General features: G+C 40.4%; 1 protein-coding gene across 1 annotated transcript; it reads right to left on the bottom strand.

The window, feature by feature from the left end:
* Positions 1-8,121: 8,121 nt before the first annotated feature.
* gpib (glucose-6-phosphate isomerase b) lies at positions 8,122-14,803 on the bottom strand. Its single transcript, XM_044376131.1, has 18 exons — positions 14,619-14,803; positions 14,197-14,287; positions 13,894-13,962; positions 13,587-13,706; positions 13,402-13,485; positions 13,125-13,271; positions 12,851-12,922; positions 12,715-12,759; positions 12,568-12,621; positions 11,918-11,978; positions 11,568-11,611; positions 11,279-11,431; positions 10,780-10,909; positions 10,545-10,621; positions 9,671-9,799; positions 9,292-9,367; positions 8,915-8,981; positions 8,122-8,565 (listed from the first exon to the last, which is right to left on the bottom strand). Exons 1-18 carry the CDS (start codon positions 14,735-14,737, stop codon positions 8,442-8,444), a joined length of 1,662 nt encoding a protein of 553 aa, XP_044232066.1. The 5' UTR covers positions 14,738-14,803; the 3' UTR covers positions 8,122-8,441.
* Between the last annotated feature and the right edge of the window lie 1,167 nt (positions 14,804-15,970).

Here is a 15,970-nt window from a genome sequence, read left to right as displayed (position 1 = left end):
CTGTTTTCCATTTGAAGTAAGTGATACTGGTGGTGAAGTGATTCCAGTCTGTTGCTGCTCACCAAGGTAATGTTCAATTTTAAAATAATGTTTGTAGACAAATGTTTTATTGAATCTGTGATCTTACACTTTGTAATAAGTATTGAGACTTTTGCTTATATGAGGCATCTGTATTCCAAGGACTCAGCATATGATTTATGTTTTGCACTTTGAATGTGAGGACAACATTTTAATTTTTAAGATACAAATTTAGCCATCAGTTTGGCTCTTTGCATGAAGACTTTTGCATATTGGAACGGAGCCAAAGTAATGGTACAGTACTGTAAAAGTTTAGGGGTACGGACTGGAGCAACATATGGAGTCAGGTCAAGAATGGCTTGCAGTTGACCACATGTAAGTGGTTTTCCCATGGCTGGGCCAGATTTGAAGTGTGGTTGGATGTAGATGAGAGTCAGATCTCATGTCGTTGCCCTGCCTTCCAACTGCCTCTTAAATTTTCTGTTAAAGCTCGTGTCAAGTTCTCGAGTCTTCACATCTCCCAAATTATAAAATAATACATTTTACTTAATAAGTACAACTGCATCTCCCAATTTCAGGCCCTCACTGGGAGGACAGAAACCCCAGCGCAAAGCATTACTGGCTACAATAAATGCTTACAATATAAAATATGTGCTCTGGTGGGTTCTGTCCACAGTCAAGTAAAATGCTTTAGCATAATTACATCTATGCACGCAGCCCTGGTCCCCTGTGGGATGTGGCCCGGCACTCTGATGGTCAGATAATCTGATGCCTTGTGCAGACATTAGATGCTGAAAACCTTTTATCCAGCTAAAGGTTTAAAACCATACTGACACTGAGCTTGGTGGCAAAGGTCTAGAGACAAACAACTGACAAATGTGAATTTGAAACACGATAGTGTGAGAAGATACAGAGCAACCAACAGAAACACACACACACACTGTCACGGATGAGGCGTTTCTCTTGGTACTGACTCTTTTAGTGAATTGCTCCAGTATGTAAACATTCCTGGAAATACCACACACATGATAAACTGCTGCGGGGACCTCCGTGGACTGAAGCTTTTCAGTTGCAAAAATAGAAAAGAAATGCATCAGAGTTTTGTCAACCATGAAATGCTCTAGCTTCTATATATTTAAAAGCACATATATTGTCTTCAATTTCATATTATTAATCATTTGATAATAGGAACTTCCACTTTTCTGAAAAAGCTGTCATCTCAGTTTAGAATTAGACTAAATACTAAGCAGGAGATGCCGATATTTTCAGAATAAGAGAATATTTTTTGAGGAGCCCATTCTTAGGCTGTTAAAGTTCCTGTTGCTGTTTCATGATGGTCTTTAAATGGCTGTTTAGGTTTTACAACCTGAATAAAAACTGTTGAGCTGTTGAGATGAATGAGGAGACTGCACCCCTGTGGTGCTGTATTGTACAACATTTGGGCTAATTGGAGCATAAAGTAGGTTGATTACACCAATTCTCCTCCTAATGTCAAATATGAAAGTGTGAATCTTCATCCAACCCTTAAGCTGAACAAGAGTTTCTGAAATGTCATCACATAGACACTTGTTAAGGGTTGGTAGAGAAGCTCATTCGAAATGTGTTTCACTCAAGGTTATTATAGTTAATAAAACTAAAAACTAGGTGTGAAAAAACCATTTTAGTTAACTGAAAGACTTTAGAAAAAAAACTAACTGAAACGATATTGTGTACTTACAGAACTAACTAAACTAAAATAAAAATACACAGAAAAATCTCTTTAGTTTTAGTCTTTGTCAGTTTGGTCAAATTTGTCAACACAACAAGCCTGAGGAGGCATTGGTGCATGAGACTGATATCTACATGACTGTGTTTGTATTGTAATACCTATTCTGAACTTCTTAAATGTTGCCCCTGACAAATACCTCACCATATTATAATAAAAAACTAAAATAAATACTGAAACTAAAAAAAACTAAACTTAAACGAGCAAACTCACCCTGGAAACTAACTGAGACTAAACTGAATTGAAGATGAACATTTAAAAAAAAATAAAAATGAAAACTAATGAAAAACACAAAAATATAATAACTCTGGTCTCACTCTCTCACATTCGCCACTCTATAAATACTCAGAGACACTCTTGATTACATCTCCATCAGATATCAGCGGTGATGTAACCAGGCAGGTTAATTGAGATCATAAAGCAAAGTATCTTTGCGGAGGAGGCAGACAGTAAGAGAAATGCAGGTTGAAAATGTTTCATTTGATTTGAAATAAATGTTATCTAGAAAAGAAACAACCTCATCAGAAGAAACAAAGGCACATTTAGGACATTTAGTGACATTTAGTGAAAGGTGTTTGTGGGTTTCTGGACAATGTAGTGGATCCTAGTTAGGAAGGTTTTACCACAGTACAGCAGGTCAAAATGACAAAAACTAAACTAAACATTTCATATTTTTAAACTCTGCCAACGTTTCCAAACTGGAGTTGGATTTAAACTAAGAATAGACCCTGCATCTTTTTCTTAGGACACCTGGCCATACATGCGGTTGCATGTAAACGTTATAATTATATCTTTAAACCTGCATTTGTTGACTTTTTTGCTGTAAACACAACAATGACATATTTCCACCTTATAAAGTTGCTATGGTGAACGTGTTAGCACATCCAGCAGACACAGAGCAGCATTAGCATTGATTTGTAGTTGTGTTTCTGGTCACCTGACAAATCTAAGTCTAACTTTCTCTCTCATTTTAGCTCTGTTTTCATCATCATCTTCATCAACAGCTACAGAGGGAAATATGGCTCTTAAGCTGCTAAATGATCCACTATGTTCACTTTTGTGCTGGGCAGGTGGTGAACAGTGTGTTGATCAGAGGGTTTTCACTGAAAATAGCTGCCTGAGAGTAAAACTGTTAAGATGTGGGCTGGAAAACCAAAACAAACTGCTAAAAGATGCTAAAACACTACATAGAGCTGAGAGAAACTGCAGCTTCATGTGGTGGCTTCATCAGTAGAAGCGACCTTTTCCACACTAGTTATTTGAACCGCTGTCAATATAAAAAATATTAATTATAGCAGCTTTAAAAGATATTATCTCCATGTGTGAGGCCGGTTGTACAGATGGAAAATACAGGCACATACTGTTGGGTGGAGCAGAGCAGGTGGACCCAAATGTAGGAGACTGTAGGCAGAGTAAGGCTGAAGAATAACTTCTTTATTCAAGGCTTGTAGGCAAAGTACAGCTGGCAGAACAGAGCAAACCAGAAACAGAACAAGGCAGAGCAGAACAAATGATCCCAACAACACTAAACTGAAAACCAGGACTTAAATACAAACTAAAGTGACAAGGGGATGAGGTGCAGGTGGAATAGGAGAACAGGAAAAGAGCTGACAGGCTGGGGAAGACACAGGGAGCAGGGCGAGTGAGGAGGGAAAAGCAGGCTGAGGACACAGGAGGAAAAACACTGAGCAAACCAAAAACCCAGAAACTAAATCCTCTCCTCAATATGTCACACTAACATTTAAAACTTTCAAACCTACTAGTGAAACCAACATACAGAGCAACAAAATTCTGACAGACTGACACTGTCGAATCATTTTAGCATGTTAGATATTTACAGAACATCCACCTTCTGTCCACCTACAGATTCCCCTCAAATCTATTCCTGAATATCGATAGAGAACAGATAAAAAGGGCAAACACAAAGGGCATCTATGGCAGTGTAAGAGCACAACGCAGGATTAAACATCTTAATATTCAAGGTATCTGTCCTTCTCCCACTCAGTCCAGACTTAACATAACAAGAAGAAAAGGCTGAGAGTCTCTGGTGGAACGGAGGAGAATAACAACAAAGGAACACAGAGCCAGACTGTGACAAGACCATGACATATACAGGCTGTACTGCTGTCATTTCCCTGGAGATCTTGCAGGTGAGTGGGTGGGTTTCAGTATAAGTAGAAGTCCCACTTTTTATTGCTCACATGCTAAAATTTCTGCTGCCTGGCTCAATCCCCAAGAGGAACTGTGGGAAGAAACCAAGTCATCCTCTCTTTTCAATTACGGAAAATACTTGCAGATACCAGACTGTATAACTTTCAAAAAACAAAAAGGAAAAATTAAGCAAGGAGACTGTCGCAGTGGCTGCACCTGCACCGGGAATAAAACACGCAAAAGAAAAATTCAAAACAGGCACAGCCCTTTCATCCCTTCAGTCTCAAATTTCAATTACATGAGGCACAGCAGTATTTATAAGCCACTGATACACAGATAGTTAGGGGTGCAGATTCATTTTGCGTGGGCGAACATAAAAGCGCAGTCTGCCCTCTGACTGAGCTCTCCTGTGAGCTGAACAGTGGTGTTCAGTGTGAGGAGCTCTCTGGTGTTGGTTGACAGCTCCATGAGTTGGGGCACAAAGCGCCCTTTATGTGTATGAGGGTTCCACCCTGTGACTCAGGGAGCCGTATGTGTGTGTGTGTGTGTGTGTGTGGAGGTAGCGGAGCCCCAGGGGATCCGCTGTGAGGTGAGCTCTGTTACACCGCACAAAAGAGTACCTTCCTTCTGGAGAACACAGGTCCTTCCACTGCCAGGAAACGAGTGAAAATATGCTCGCTACAGGATTACCTCATACCCTCTGAATCTCTGGTTACTGACACTTTGTCCCCTTCCTATAGCAAAAAAATTTAGCCTCCTGATTCTTACAATCTGTCTGATTCTTCACTCATTTATACACATCATTTTTAAGTTTTCTCTCTTTAGCAGAAAGATACAGCAGTGAGTAAACTAATGACGTAGATGATGTTCTGAACATGTCTGTTTTTTCTTGGAAAAACTGAGAGCATCACCTGAAGAGAATCAAACTTCATCCACAGAAAATCCAACTGAAAAGACATCAAAGTGGATAGTAGGGATGAGTCACTTCATAAAAGATTTATTTTTAAGAAAATGAGTCATATTGTGTTTTGGACCCATTCTTTACAGTTAAAATCAAACTCACTCACAGAAAATAAAAAATTCCTACGTGATGAGACATTCACCTCTGAAACTTGTGATGCTATGTCAATACAATGGAGCGGATTTGACACTAATTGCTTAAAGGACTAGAAAAATTACATCTGAAAGACTCAGCGCCAATGTGCCTTACTAGACACAACACCCAGGTTCCTCTGGATTGATGAGAGTAATGTGGTTGCTGGTCAGATAACAAAAGGTGAAGGTGAAAAAAAGTGCTTTTTGTGATTTCACTGAACAGAGCCTTTAAAACAAAAAGTTGCATCCATGAAGAAAGTGTGCGGCTCAGTTGCAACTTTGGGGTTAAGTTGCTTTTTGTCAAAAAAAAAGGACTGAACAAACTGTTCTATTTTCAGTAATGCTTGCCAGCGTCATTTCCATGAGATGCTGTGAAGGTTAAAGTAATTGATCCTGCCTCCGCTGCTGGCTACAAAAACCCCACAGTCATGTCCGCTTGGCACCAAATACGTCATCACAATTAGAAACAGCCTTGATCTAAAAAATGTGAGATAACAACCGTCACTCTGATCAGGATATTTTGTATCGCCAGCAGACCAACAGACGCTGAAATCAGTGTGGGAGTGTTCTTTCTTCTTTTTTTTCAATCTCTAACATTGTGATCCTGAATAAGAGCCAGATGTCGGTCAGTGTATCTGTATATCAGGATAGACAGTGAAAACAAAAATCTTACAATGGGTGCTCAGTATGCAGAAACCCACACAGATAACCAGATAACTGACCCAGAGCTGTCCCAGGAGGACAAACAAGCCCAGCTGTCTGCTAGTTTGGCAGAGATGAACCGCTGAAAGAAACCTCTGACTGTTCTGCGAGGTTAGCAACATCTCATCAAAAAAGATTCTGTTTTTACCAAAATGATAGAACATTGACTTGAGCTGTACTCCTTCATTTTCCCAGATTTTTGCCAGATGGTCACATAGATTTGCAGTAACATGGGAACTATAATCTTAGATCATATTGTTCTTGTAATTTTACAGGCACGGAGGTCGGTGTGTTGTGTTTTTCCATGTGGACCCCAACAACAATGATGGATCCAGCTAATGTGGATCTGAGGAAACTTATTTAGGGGGAACAGAGAGCGACAAGAGGTTAGCTGGTGCTCCCTGCGGCCTCGTGGGACAGCTGTTGGCTTCCTATGCAGCAGTATGATGCGCTCTGCCCATGTACTTAAGTTAATCTTTATATAACTCCAGTAGTCGTGGGAAAAATGAAGCCGGGCTTGACTTAGTGCCTATTTTTTTTTTTTTTTTTTTTGCAGCCTGCAGGGTTTCTGTGTCATTGCTGTCAATGACTACACTGGGTTTCATATTGGGGGGGATGTTGTGTGAATGTGTGGGTCATGTGTTTGCAGGGCTAATGTTTAGCCCAAGAGAATATGTTCCCTGAAGGTTTCTGGGAGGAGAGGACAGATAAATTCATGCACATTAAAAGCATTCCACCAAAGTCCAAGCGAGTATTAAAACTGGATGCAGACCTGCAGGCCGCTCTTCTGTCCTCTGAGGCTGAGTTTCTGAGCTTGTTTACATGCAACGATGTTGACCCTCAAACTGCTTCCAGCACTGTGGCTCATGATGAATACAAATGCTGTGGTGAGCGCGGTGAAGATGAACTGAACAACAGCTCGGTGGTGTTGTTAGTTCAGAGGAATCCCAAACCCCTGCTCCAAACCCTTCCCTCTGACACCGCCATGAACTTGGGACTGCCCAGTCGGGGTGGCAGGGGGTGATGTCGCCATGGCAACCACGGCGGTGGGGCAGGTTGGGTTCCTGATCGAGCCAGGGGGGCAGCTCTTTAACGGGCCGGAGGGGTTGGGGGGGGTGGGGGGGTGGGTAAAAATGACTGACAGGCCAAACCAATAAAGCATGAAGTGGAATGTGAGAGTATGCAGCGCCATTGTTCAACAAACATCTCAGGAACGCACACAGAACCTTTTCATGCTTTCATGCTGCTGTTTGATTCTGCTCTCCAATGAACCAATAACTTTTTTTTTCTCATGTTGACTTGCTGTTTGTTTATTTCAGCCTCATACACCTGGATTAAATTATTTGTAACAGAGTCATAACTAATTAGTGGGTTCCAGTCACTCCCAGTGGCTGTAGGTGTATCCATGACTCAGATGACCACCCTTTAAAGATGAGTTTCATTCAGAAATGTAACTATATATGGAAAATGAGACAGGTTGAATCATCAAGACCATGTTGTTTTGTTAGTGTGGTAGTTCTACTAATAATTTGCAATATCCTGAACATGACAGTGTGCAGGGTTTCTTTCCTCAGTCAAACTCACTTTCTTCTGCATCTTATTTCAGAGCCGCAGATAAAAAGGACAAGTTAGATTTGAAGTCAAGTATTGTTGCCTGGCAACAGCATTGAAAACCCAGCAGTGTCTGGGAGTCTAGAAATTTTTTTTTTTAAACTTTCTATTTGTCCTCACACACACTCTATAATTGTACCCAGCAGCAGGTTTGAGGAGAACGAAACAAAGCGAAAACAAAGTGAAACATACACCAGTGAAATATATTTAAACTTGGCCCTGTTTAGTGCATTGTGGTAGACAGCATCACATGACACGCTGTCTGATTTGTTGTTTCTTATACTCTTATAAGATGTAACATTAACTTAAGAGATTCACAGCCACATTTTGGTGCAAGACATTGAAATATTTAACAAATTAAGCTCGACAATGTTTAAATTGAGTGCCAGTGAGTACTGGCGTGCAGTACAGATGCTGTTTTTGTCCAGCTGTTTGTTTTTCTCTCTAAATGGATGCTGTGGAGTCTGGGGATTTGTGGGGAGGAACAGTGCAGATGGATTGACCTTTAACCCTTTGTTCCACTGAATAAATGGTAAATGACTGGGTGGCCGATTTGCTCCCAGAAAATAAGTCTGGCACTCTGATGCCATCTAGTGACGAGTTGCATGCAGAAGCACATCAGATCGAGAGAATGGATGATGGTTTTCAGCAGCACGTTGACACAAATTATTAGAATAATTCATACACAAGAAGACACTGAGCAACTGCTGTGTTTGTGTCTGTTCCTCACATAGGACCAGGTATGAGAGTACTACTGCGGAAGCAACACTGACATCGACTTTGTGTAAAGATATTTATTCCAGAAACTAATTTCCTTGTAACGGTGGAAAGACAGAGTGAGAGCATTTTTCACTGTCTTCCATAACATCCTAATACCAAAAGCTTTTTTCCCTTCACGGTGGTGAACTAACAAACATAGAAAAGACAGCACTGTAGACTGTCATGGTATCCATAACGAGAGCACAAACATACAGATTGCTTCAGCTCGACTGCGTGGGAGTGACCAGCTGCCTCTGTGAGTCTCCTGTCCATGCAGCTCACGAGCTGATGATGTGGATAATCTTGCGGAGTAAGTGGACGTTGGTGGAGGTGGCGCGACTTAGGCAAAGTTCTTCTTGAGGAAGTTGATGAGTCCGTTGGTGGAGGAGTCGTGGGAGTGGACCTCTGTGGTGTCCTTGAGCTCAGGCTCGATTTTCTTTGCGAGCTGCTTGCCCAGCTCGACTCTAATAATGTGGAGTGGAAGGAGAGACACACACGATAGAGAGGATTGATTGGGTGATGTGGATGCTTGCAGAACATAATGGGTTTCACCAAAAACAGACTTAGATTTTGTAATAACCTATTATGTGTCAAGAATCACTTTGAAATGGACATTTTTACAGATAAGGAGCAGGACTGTTGCAAAACAGATGAAAATAAATGAGTACAAGTCATTAATCTTTCAGCTATCTTTATACATCCTTTTTTAGCAATGACCTGATGCAAAATCAGACTCATTTACAATCAAAAAGCTGCTCAGTGTCAGCTATTATTATTGAAGGAAAAAGATATATGTAGTAAAAACTGTCTTACCCCCACTGGTCAAAACTGTTGATCTCCCACATCAATCCCTGGACGAAGATCTTGTGCTCATACATTGCTGTAAAACAAAACAGAATAACCATTACTAGATCCAAAAATGACTGCATAGTTGGTTATTTATCTTTAATTAAACATGGCTGTTCATGACTGGTTCTCTTAGTTTGGCATCAAACATACAGAGTGCCACTATGCAACAGTGTGCTTTCATGTTCATGAGCAGACACTTTGTCCTCAGGCTGTTTCGGGAATTTCCCATGATGATTACTGTCACTGCTTCTACAACCCCTAACAACAACAATAATACTGTACTGTGTCATTCATAGGCTTGATTTCACCACCAGTGGCTGTAAGTCTTTGTTGGTTCTCACCTATAAGTGCACCGAGTGTGAATGGTGTCAGTTTCTTGAAGATGATTGAATTGGTTGGCCTGTTTCCTTGGAATACCTGTATTGAATAAGGAGAAACATTTCATCATGGAGACCACTTTGTGCATGCCATCATCATAAATGCTCATAATAATGTTTGTATTGCTGTATTTATTCACGGTCACTGGGGGGCACTAAATTCATAGTTCTGACTGTCTCCTGCTGTTTGCACTTCCTCATACCTAATATTTTTTGTATGAGTAACATGAGATGACTGTCTCCTCTCAAGTTCGGATTTACGTTCAATGTCATTAATATGAGAGCTGCTGAGCACAGGGGGTTCATGTTGTATAACAAGTCAGTATTCCTTGATTTGACCTACTTTGTGTGGAAGGATCTTCTCCAGAGCCTCTCCACTCAGGCCACTGGCCTCCAGCTCCTTCTTGGCCTCCTCTGTGGTCTTACCCTTCATCAGAGCCTCTGTCTGGGCCAGGAAGTTGGCCAGGAGGATCTGCAGCCACAACAAACACACACTCATCTTCAGATACTGTGCAGTACAGTGTATCTTTTACAGGAGTTATATAAATGTCAATCTTGCAAGCCTGTAGTCTGTGTTGTAAGCTAATATTACAGTATGTTGACGTATTGCCTCTCCCTCTGGCAGATTGGCTACTGCATTATGCAGTTTTGATTGCAAATACATAATTTTTGAAATATTTCCACAGTGTCACACATTTTTGACTTCGTTATGTATCTGTCTAAGTGATATATTCAATTACTCCTGTCAGCACAGAGCACTGCACTGAGGGAGTTTGATTGGCGCTTTTGGAGCAGATAGAGGTTCAGTGTCCTTCGCACAGAGTCTTTAGCCGGCTGTTACTGTAGAAGAACCTGTGACCTTTAACAGTGATCTTTAAAAATATGTCCTCTACAGGTTTTCCAGGTAATTAATACACAGTAATAACCCTAACATGCACACCACTGCAAACACTTGGTATGTTTTTGGCTTAAGGTTCCGTAGAAGTCACAAGATGATGTTTTGTGGTCAGTGAAGTAATTTAATAAAAAATGTAATTTTGTCTTGTCTTGTTTTTATATCTTGCACAGGTGTCAGTTGTTTTAAGACATTTCAATGGGTAAACTCTATTAAAGAAGGTAAGGATGGAACATCATTAACACACCCTTAACCATACTACTGGTTTCTATTCCATTCAAAGCACTGCTTTAGATGCACAAGTGTTTTACACCAGTCATACCTTGTGGTGCAGACTGTGTCTGATGGGGTGCTGTGTCTGAGCTGGGATAAGGAAATCAGAAGGCACCATGCGTGTTCCTGAGTGGAGCACAGTTGGACTGCATTAGTGACACATTTAGCACACACAATTGCTACACAGACTCAAAGAATGAGGATAACCAGCGAGTAATGCTACTAGTAAGTAAAGGATAAGGAACAAAATGTTGCCGTGACTAGGTGATGGTCTTTGGTGGTACCTTGATGGATGAGCTGGTAGAAGGCATGCTGCCCGTTGGTTCCTGGCTCACCCCAGACAATTGGCCCAGTGTGGTAGTTTACACGTGCCCCGTGGTTAGTGATGTACTTTCCATTTGACTCCATGTCACCCTAGATAACAAATGTTCTTCAGTAAATATTACAGTGGTAGTAACTGTTGATATCTCAGTCAGAGATTGGAGAGGTGTTTGCTCACACAGCTCATACAACTTACCCATCAGAGAGCATTAAAACTGTAATGCTCTCTGATGGGTAACAATCAAAGAGTGTTGTTCTTAGCACTGTCAGCCAGTCTTTATTTAACCATGCATACTATGATTGAATCCACAAAGTCATTCTCTCGTTTGTCACTAAAACCCCAGGAACTTAAAGTAGCTATTTCAAAAAACCACCTCTTCAGTAATATGAAATAACACTAGATCTTTTCTTTTTGAGACTCTCACAGAGACCTGTGAGGCCTGCGGCAGTGTGGGGGCAGACCTGTTGGAAGTAGGCAGTGAAGCGGTGCATGTACTGGTCATAGGGCAGCATGGCGTGGGTCTCAGCGTGGAAGAAGTTGATGTACCAGATGCCGAGCAGAGCCAGCAGGACGGGAGCGTTCTTTTCCAGAGGAGCAGTATGGAAGTGTTTGTCCTGGAAGGGAAGAAGGGGTGCTAATTTAAAATCATATTTTATGTATTTTCTCTCCAGGAAAACTCACAGGAATACTCTTTCTACACTTGAGAGATGCAGGACTGAGGATGTTATCATCCCATCCTGGAGTACTTACCATCCAGTGAGCTCCTGAGAGAAGCTTCTCAAAGTTGTCGAAGCCTGATGAGGAGAGAAGTTCACTAAGTGAATAAACTCTTGATTGTTTGGAATGATTACTGTATTTTCTGTATGTCTTTCCCATATGAGCAAGATACATGCCTGTATTTAAAGACACTATATGTATATTTTTATGTGATTCTAGTATCTCTGAAATTAGATGGATGAGGTGTTATTGTTTGTCTTTTTTGATGCTACTACAAAGGGATGCCAAAGACAGACATTTAAAAATACACACACACTGGTTCTAACTATTGAGTTATTCGCTGTTGTAAAGAATATAAAAACTAGCCTATTCAGTGTACATACCAATGTGCAGGGCAATGGACATTCCAATAGCTGACCACAAGGAGAAACGACCACCAACCCACTAAACGAGAAAATAAACAAAAAAAAAATGCTGAAAATACTGAATTTTGATGCCCTCATACAAAAGGTGCTGGTTGATAAGCCACAACATTATTGTACAGGTCTACTAGCACACTTGGGCCAAATATACAGTGTATATGTATGTATATATATATATAATGGTAAGTTTTATTATTATTATTTTGTTCTGTTGGTTACGTTTTTTCCTCATTCTTAGGGACAGAAATCTCGGCAAACTGTGTAGGTTTAATGAGTGTAAACTACTGGCAGCCATTTTCACGGTGACATAAAGGCCATATTATACTGTAGGTGTTACACTTTAAATGTAACTAAATGCAGCTCCCTGACCTTTGAAACAACCCAGCCTTTACAGTAACCTCTGCAAGAGAGAAGGTCATTACCAATAATAACTGAGTCTGAAGAGAGAGGCTTCTGATTACCCAGCAGCTGCTGGACAGAGAGTGTCTGTCCCACCTACTTCACAGGTCAAAAGTCTAGCTTATTTATAGCTGATGCCTACATCCCCAATCACAGTCTGGGGATGAAGATCTGCTGCACACAGTCAGGTTTAAAGCTTAAAGAGCACTCACATCCCAGAACTCGAACATGTTCTCAGTGTCGATGCCGAAGTCCTTCACTTTGGGCTGAGGGCGAGACAGAGAAAAACAAAACAATAAGGATCAGATGTCGCAAAGAGAGAGATAAGGTTCAGCCTCCAATAGTGTGTTGTGACTTACTCCATTTGTAGACAGGGCCACAAAGTGCTTGGCAACAGCAGCTTTCTGTTGAAACATGGGGAAGATATGATTTAGAAGGGTATCAACCAGTCCACCAATAACATACTGCTGCTTTGTTGGGCCACTGCATACTCACATCTTTGGCATGTTCAAGGAACCATTCTTTGGCTGACTCAGCATTGGTTATGGTCTCTTGGGTGGTGAATGTCTGTAAATGGACAATTAGGTAGACACAATGCATAGATAACCAAGAATCAATATCAACACAAATGAACTTATTCACAATATTTACATGTAGAGTTTGTACAAACTGATTGTGTAAAGTAAGAATTAGAATGTGAACTTTGTCAGGAGATGTGAAATGTTATTTGGGTGAAGTTTACTAAATCTGCTCTGGGTAAACCAGCTACCTTAGAGGCAATGATGAAGAGGGTCGTCTCAGCATTGAGCTTTGCCAGGGTTTTGGCGATGTGTGTTCCGTCAATATTAGACACAAACCACACATGTGGTCCACCCTTTGAGTATGGCTTCAGGGCCTCAGTCACCATCAGGGGGCCCTAAAATTCAAATTAATCCAAGACAAATAGATGCAGAAAAAAACAAGATAGATCAGATAAGGCTGTGGCAGAACCTGTTACGTGATGGACTGTTGAAGTTTTGCAGTAAAACATGAGATATTGCACTCACAAGATCAGATCCTCCAATTCCAACATTAACAACATCTGTGATGGCCTTTCCTGTGTAGCCCTTCCACTCACCGCTACGAACTCTCTGCAACAAATGAACACAATCATCATAATCATCGACTGGATTCGTTCACAAATTGCTGAGAGCTGCATCAAAATGTTATCATTTAATGCATTGCCACTCACATGACAGAAGCCCTTCATCTTCTCCAAAACCTTGTTGACATCTGGCATCACATCTTTGCCATCAACCTTGATGGGAGTGTTGGAGCGGTTCCTCAGAGCGACATGGAGCACAGCGCGGCCCTTCAAATCCACAGAGCCAGGTAACAAAATACATACATAAATTATTGTTTTAAATTATATTCAGCAATATGGTCTTTATCCTTCACTGTTGAAAGCCTTTACTGGTGCTGATTGAGGAACTAAAAGAATATTCAACCATTTCAATCACTGTACTTTTCAATGTTTGTGTACATGTAACAATGAGCACCTCAGTGAAGTTGATCTTCTCTCCATTGAACATCTTGTCCCTGGCAGCTTCAATGCCTCTTGACTTGGCCTGAGGAAGACAATACATGTTTCTTTACAGCATTAAATAAATATATCTGATACAGATTAAGCCTGTATCAAATGAATGGAGCCTGACTTAACTGCTTGCTGCAAGGATTAATGGGATTTCCTCCTTACAGCTGCCCATATCAGTGCTTAAGCACTGTGTTAATAGGAAGCTAATGATAAAATCTACTTTAGCATCCAAAAAGCCATGGATAAATAATATGGGGATGGAATTTACCAGATCAACCAACATCTTCATGACATCTTCAGTGATGAGGTTCTTGGAGTAATCCAGAAGAATGTCTCCATCATCAGTTTTCAGTGTGAGGCTGTCCAAACAGAAAGACGTCAGTCACCTGAACAGGCTCAAGACATTTTCTGCAGTCTGATTCTGTCACATAGTGGTGATTTGACGACTAGTTGTTATTGGGTATTAGGTAATGAAGCTGCACAGTTGTACAGCTGAAATGCATCAGAGTTCATTCTCATGTGAGCTTGTCTATCAACAGATAATAGAACCAGCACATAGTCAATACCATGTGAAATAACACTAATAATACAACCTGTGTGCATACAAAACATCATGCTGTTCAGTGGTGCTTCATACAATATAAAATATACTTCATACAATAGAAAAATAAGTTTGAGTGTGATGGATACCTTAGTTTGTTGAATCTGTCCTTGTCAGCTTCAAACATGTGCCTCATGTTGAGGTTCAGGGCATGGGCTGTGTACCATTCCTGCAGCTTTTTGAAGTTGGGGTCGTGTGTGAGTCCCATGATGTCTAGAGGGGCTTGCTGTGCTCCGCTGTGCTCAACTTGGCTGGCCGAGTGGGACAGAGCAGGTCAAGGGAAAAGCTTTTTGAAGGGCGTCCTGTGCAGACGTTCTCTTGCCCCTCCCACACTATATTCATGGTTTGCCACACCTCTTCACCATCCTGCAGGGTCACACTGCACGGTGCTAGTGCAGCGTCACCAGTACAGCAACACACAGTGGCATGAAGTTCAACATGCTGCTCAGATCATCAGACAATACAGACAGTCTATCTGCTGGATTTCAGTTCATTCTACTGTTGTTCTTATTGTAGACACACCAGCTGTCTACATTAGAAGTATATGCACAATACATTATTGCTTACATTACAAATAACAGTGTATCAAAGCTGCAAATATACATAAAATAGACAAATACAAGCACATACACATTAATGTGGTTAAAAGTTACAACCCTCAGAATCTAATTGACAAGGTAAGGTTGTTAACAATAGGTAACAAATGATTACTTATTGGATATACATAAATGGAAACATGTGTCAGGTTAAAAAATAAGTTATTTTTTTAGTTTTGTGATTCCATTCAATTAATCTGGTACCAAATTTTTTGGTCAAATTACTGAAAATCTATTCCTTACAAAATGTAGATTTGCTTCTTTAACTATGCATGAAAATTAAAACATTGTACAAGTTAGAGAGAAAGCTTTTCTCGCCCTCTAATGTTTGATAAATAATATTACATCCTGTAATCCACAGGATGCCACTTGGGTGCACTGAAGTCCAAGAATTGCTTTTTGGCAGGTCAGTTATGACATTTAAAGATGTTTATTTATTTATTTACATAGTGATAATTTTCATCTTCACACTTCCCCCCTCCTTTTCTATTTTCACAAGATATTTAGTTATTTGTTTACCTGTATGTCCTTTTTTGATGTGTTTGTATGGATCAAATCTTCCTAGGTCATACATAATATAACTGTATTATTTATACTGTGCATCGTGGTTTTGTATTGTCGCACCGTAAAGTTGTGGTTTATGTGGTCTGACTTGTTAGAAACACAAAACCAATTATTAAAACATGTTATTTTGTAATTTGGGTGAACTGACCCTTTATGTTACATCTTACTCTATAGAAATTCATACAATAACCTGATTATCCACAAATGGTTAGTGTTTGTCATAGTGACCTGGTAAAATGCATAAAAGAGAAGAATATGATTTTTTTTTCTTATTTAACATG

This window comes from Thunnus albacares, chromosome 1 (assembly GCF_914725855.1).
Source record: "Thunnus albacares chromosome 1, fThuAlb1.1, whole genome shotgun sequence".
NCBI classification, from domain to species: Eukaryota; Metazoa; Chordata; class Actinopteri; order Scombriformes; family Scombridae; genus Thunnus; species Thunnus albacares.
The sequence above is the reverse complement of the archived record's forward strand: the minus strand, read 5'-3'. Positions and strand labels throughout refer to the sequence as shown.

Excerpts from the sequence above, each read along its gene's own strand:
- gpib (XM_044376131.1), bottom strand. The coding sequence starts at position 14,737 with ATGGGACTCACACACGACCCCAACTTCAAAAAGCTGCAGGAATGGTAC. Across the intron at positions 13,963-14,196 it reads TGAAGATGTTGGTTGATCTG|GCCAAGTCAAGAGGCATTGA; the intron begins GTAAATTCCATC and ends TGTCTTCCTCAG. Across the intron at positions 11,432-11,567 it reads TCTCAGGAGCTCACTGGATG|GACAAACACTTCCATACTGC; the intron begins GTAAGTACTCCA and ends CTTCCCTTCCAG.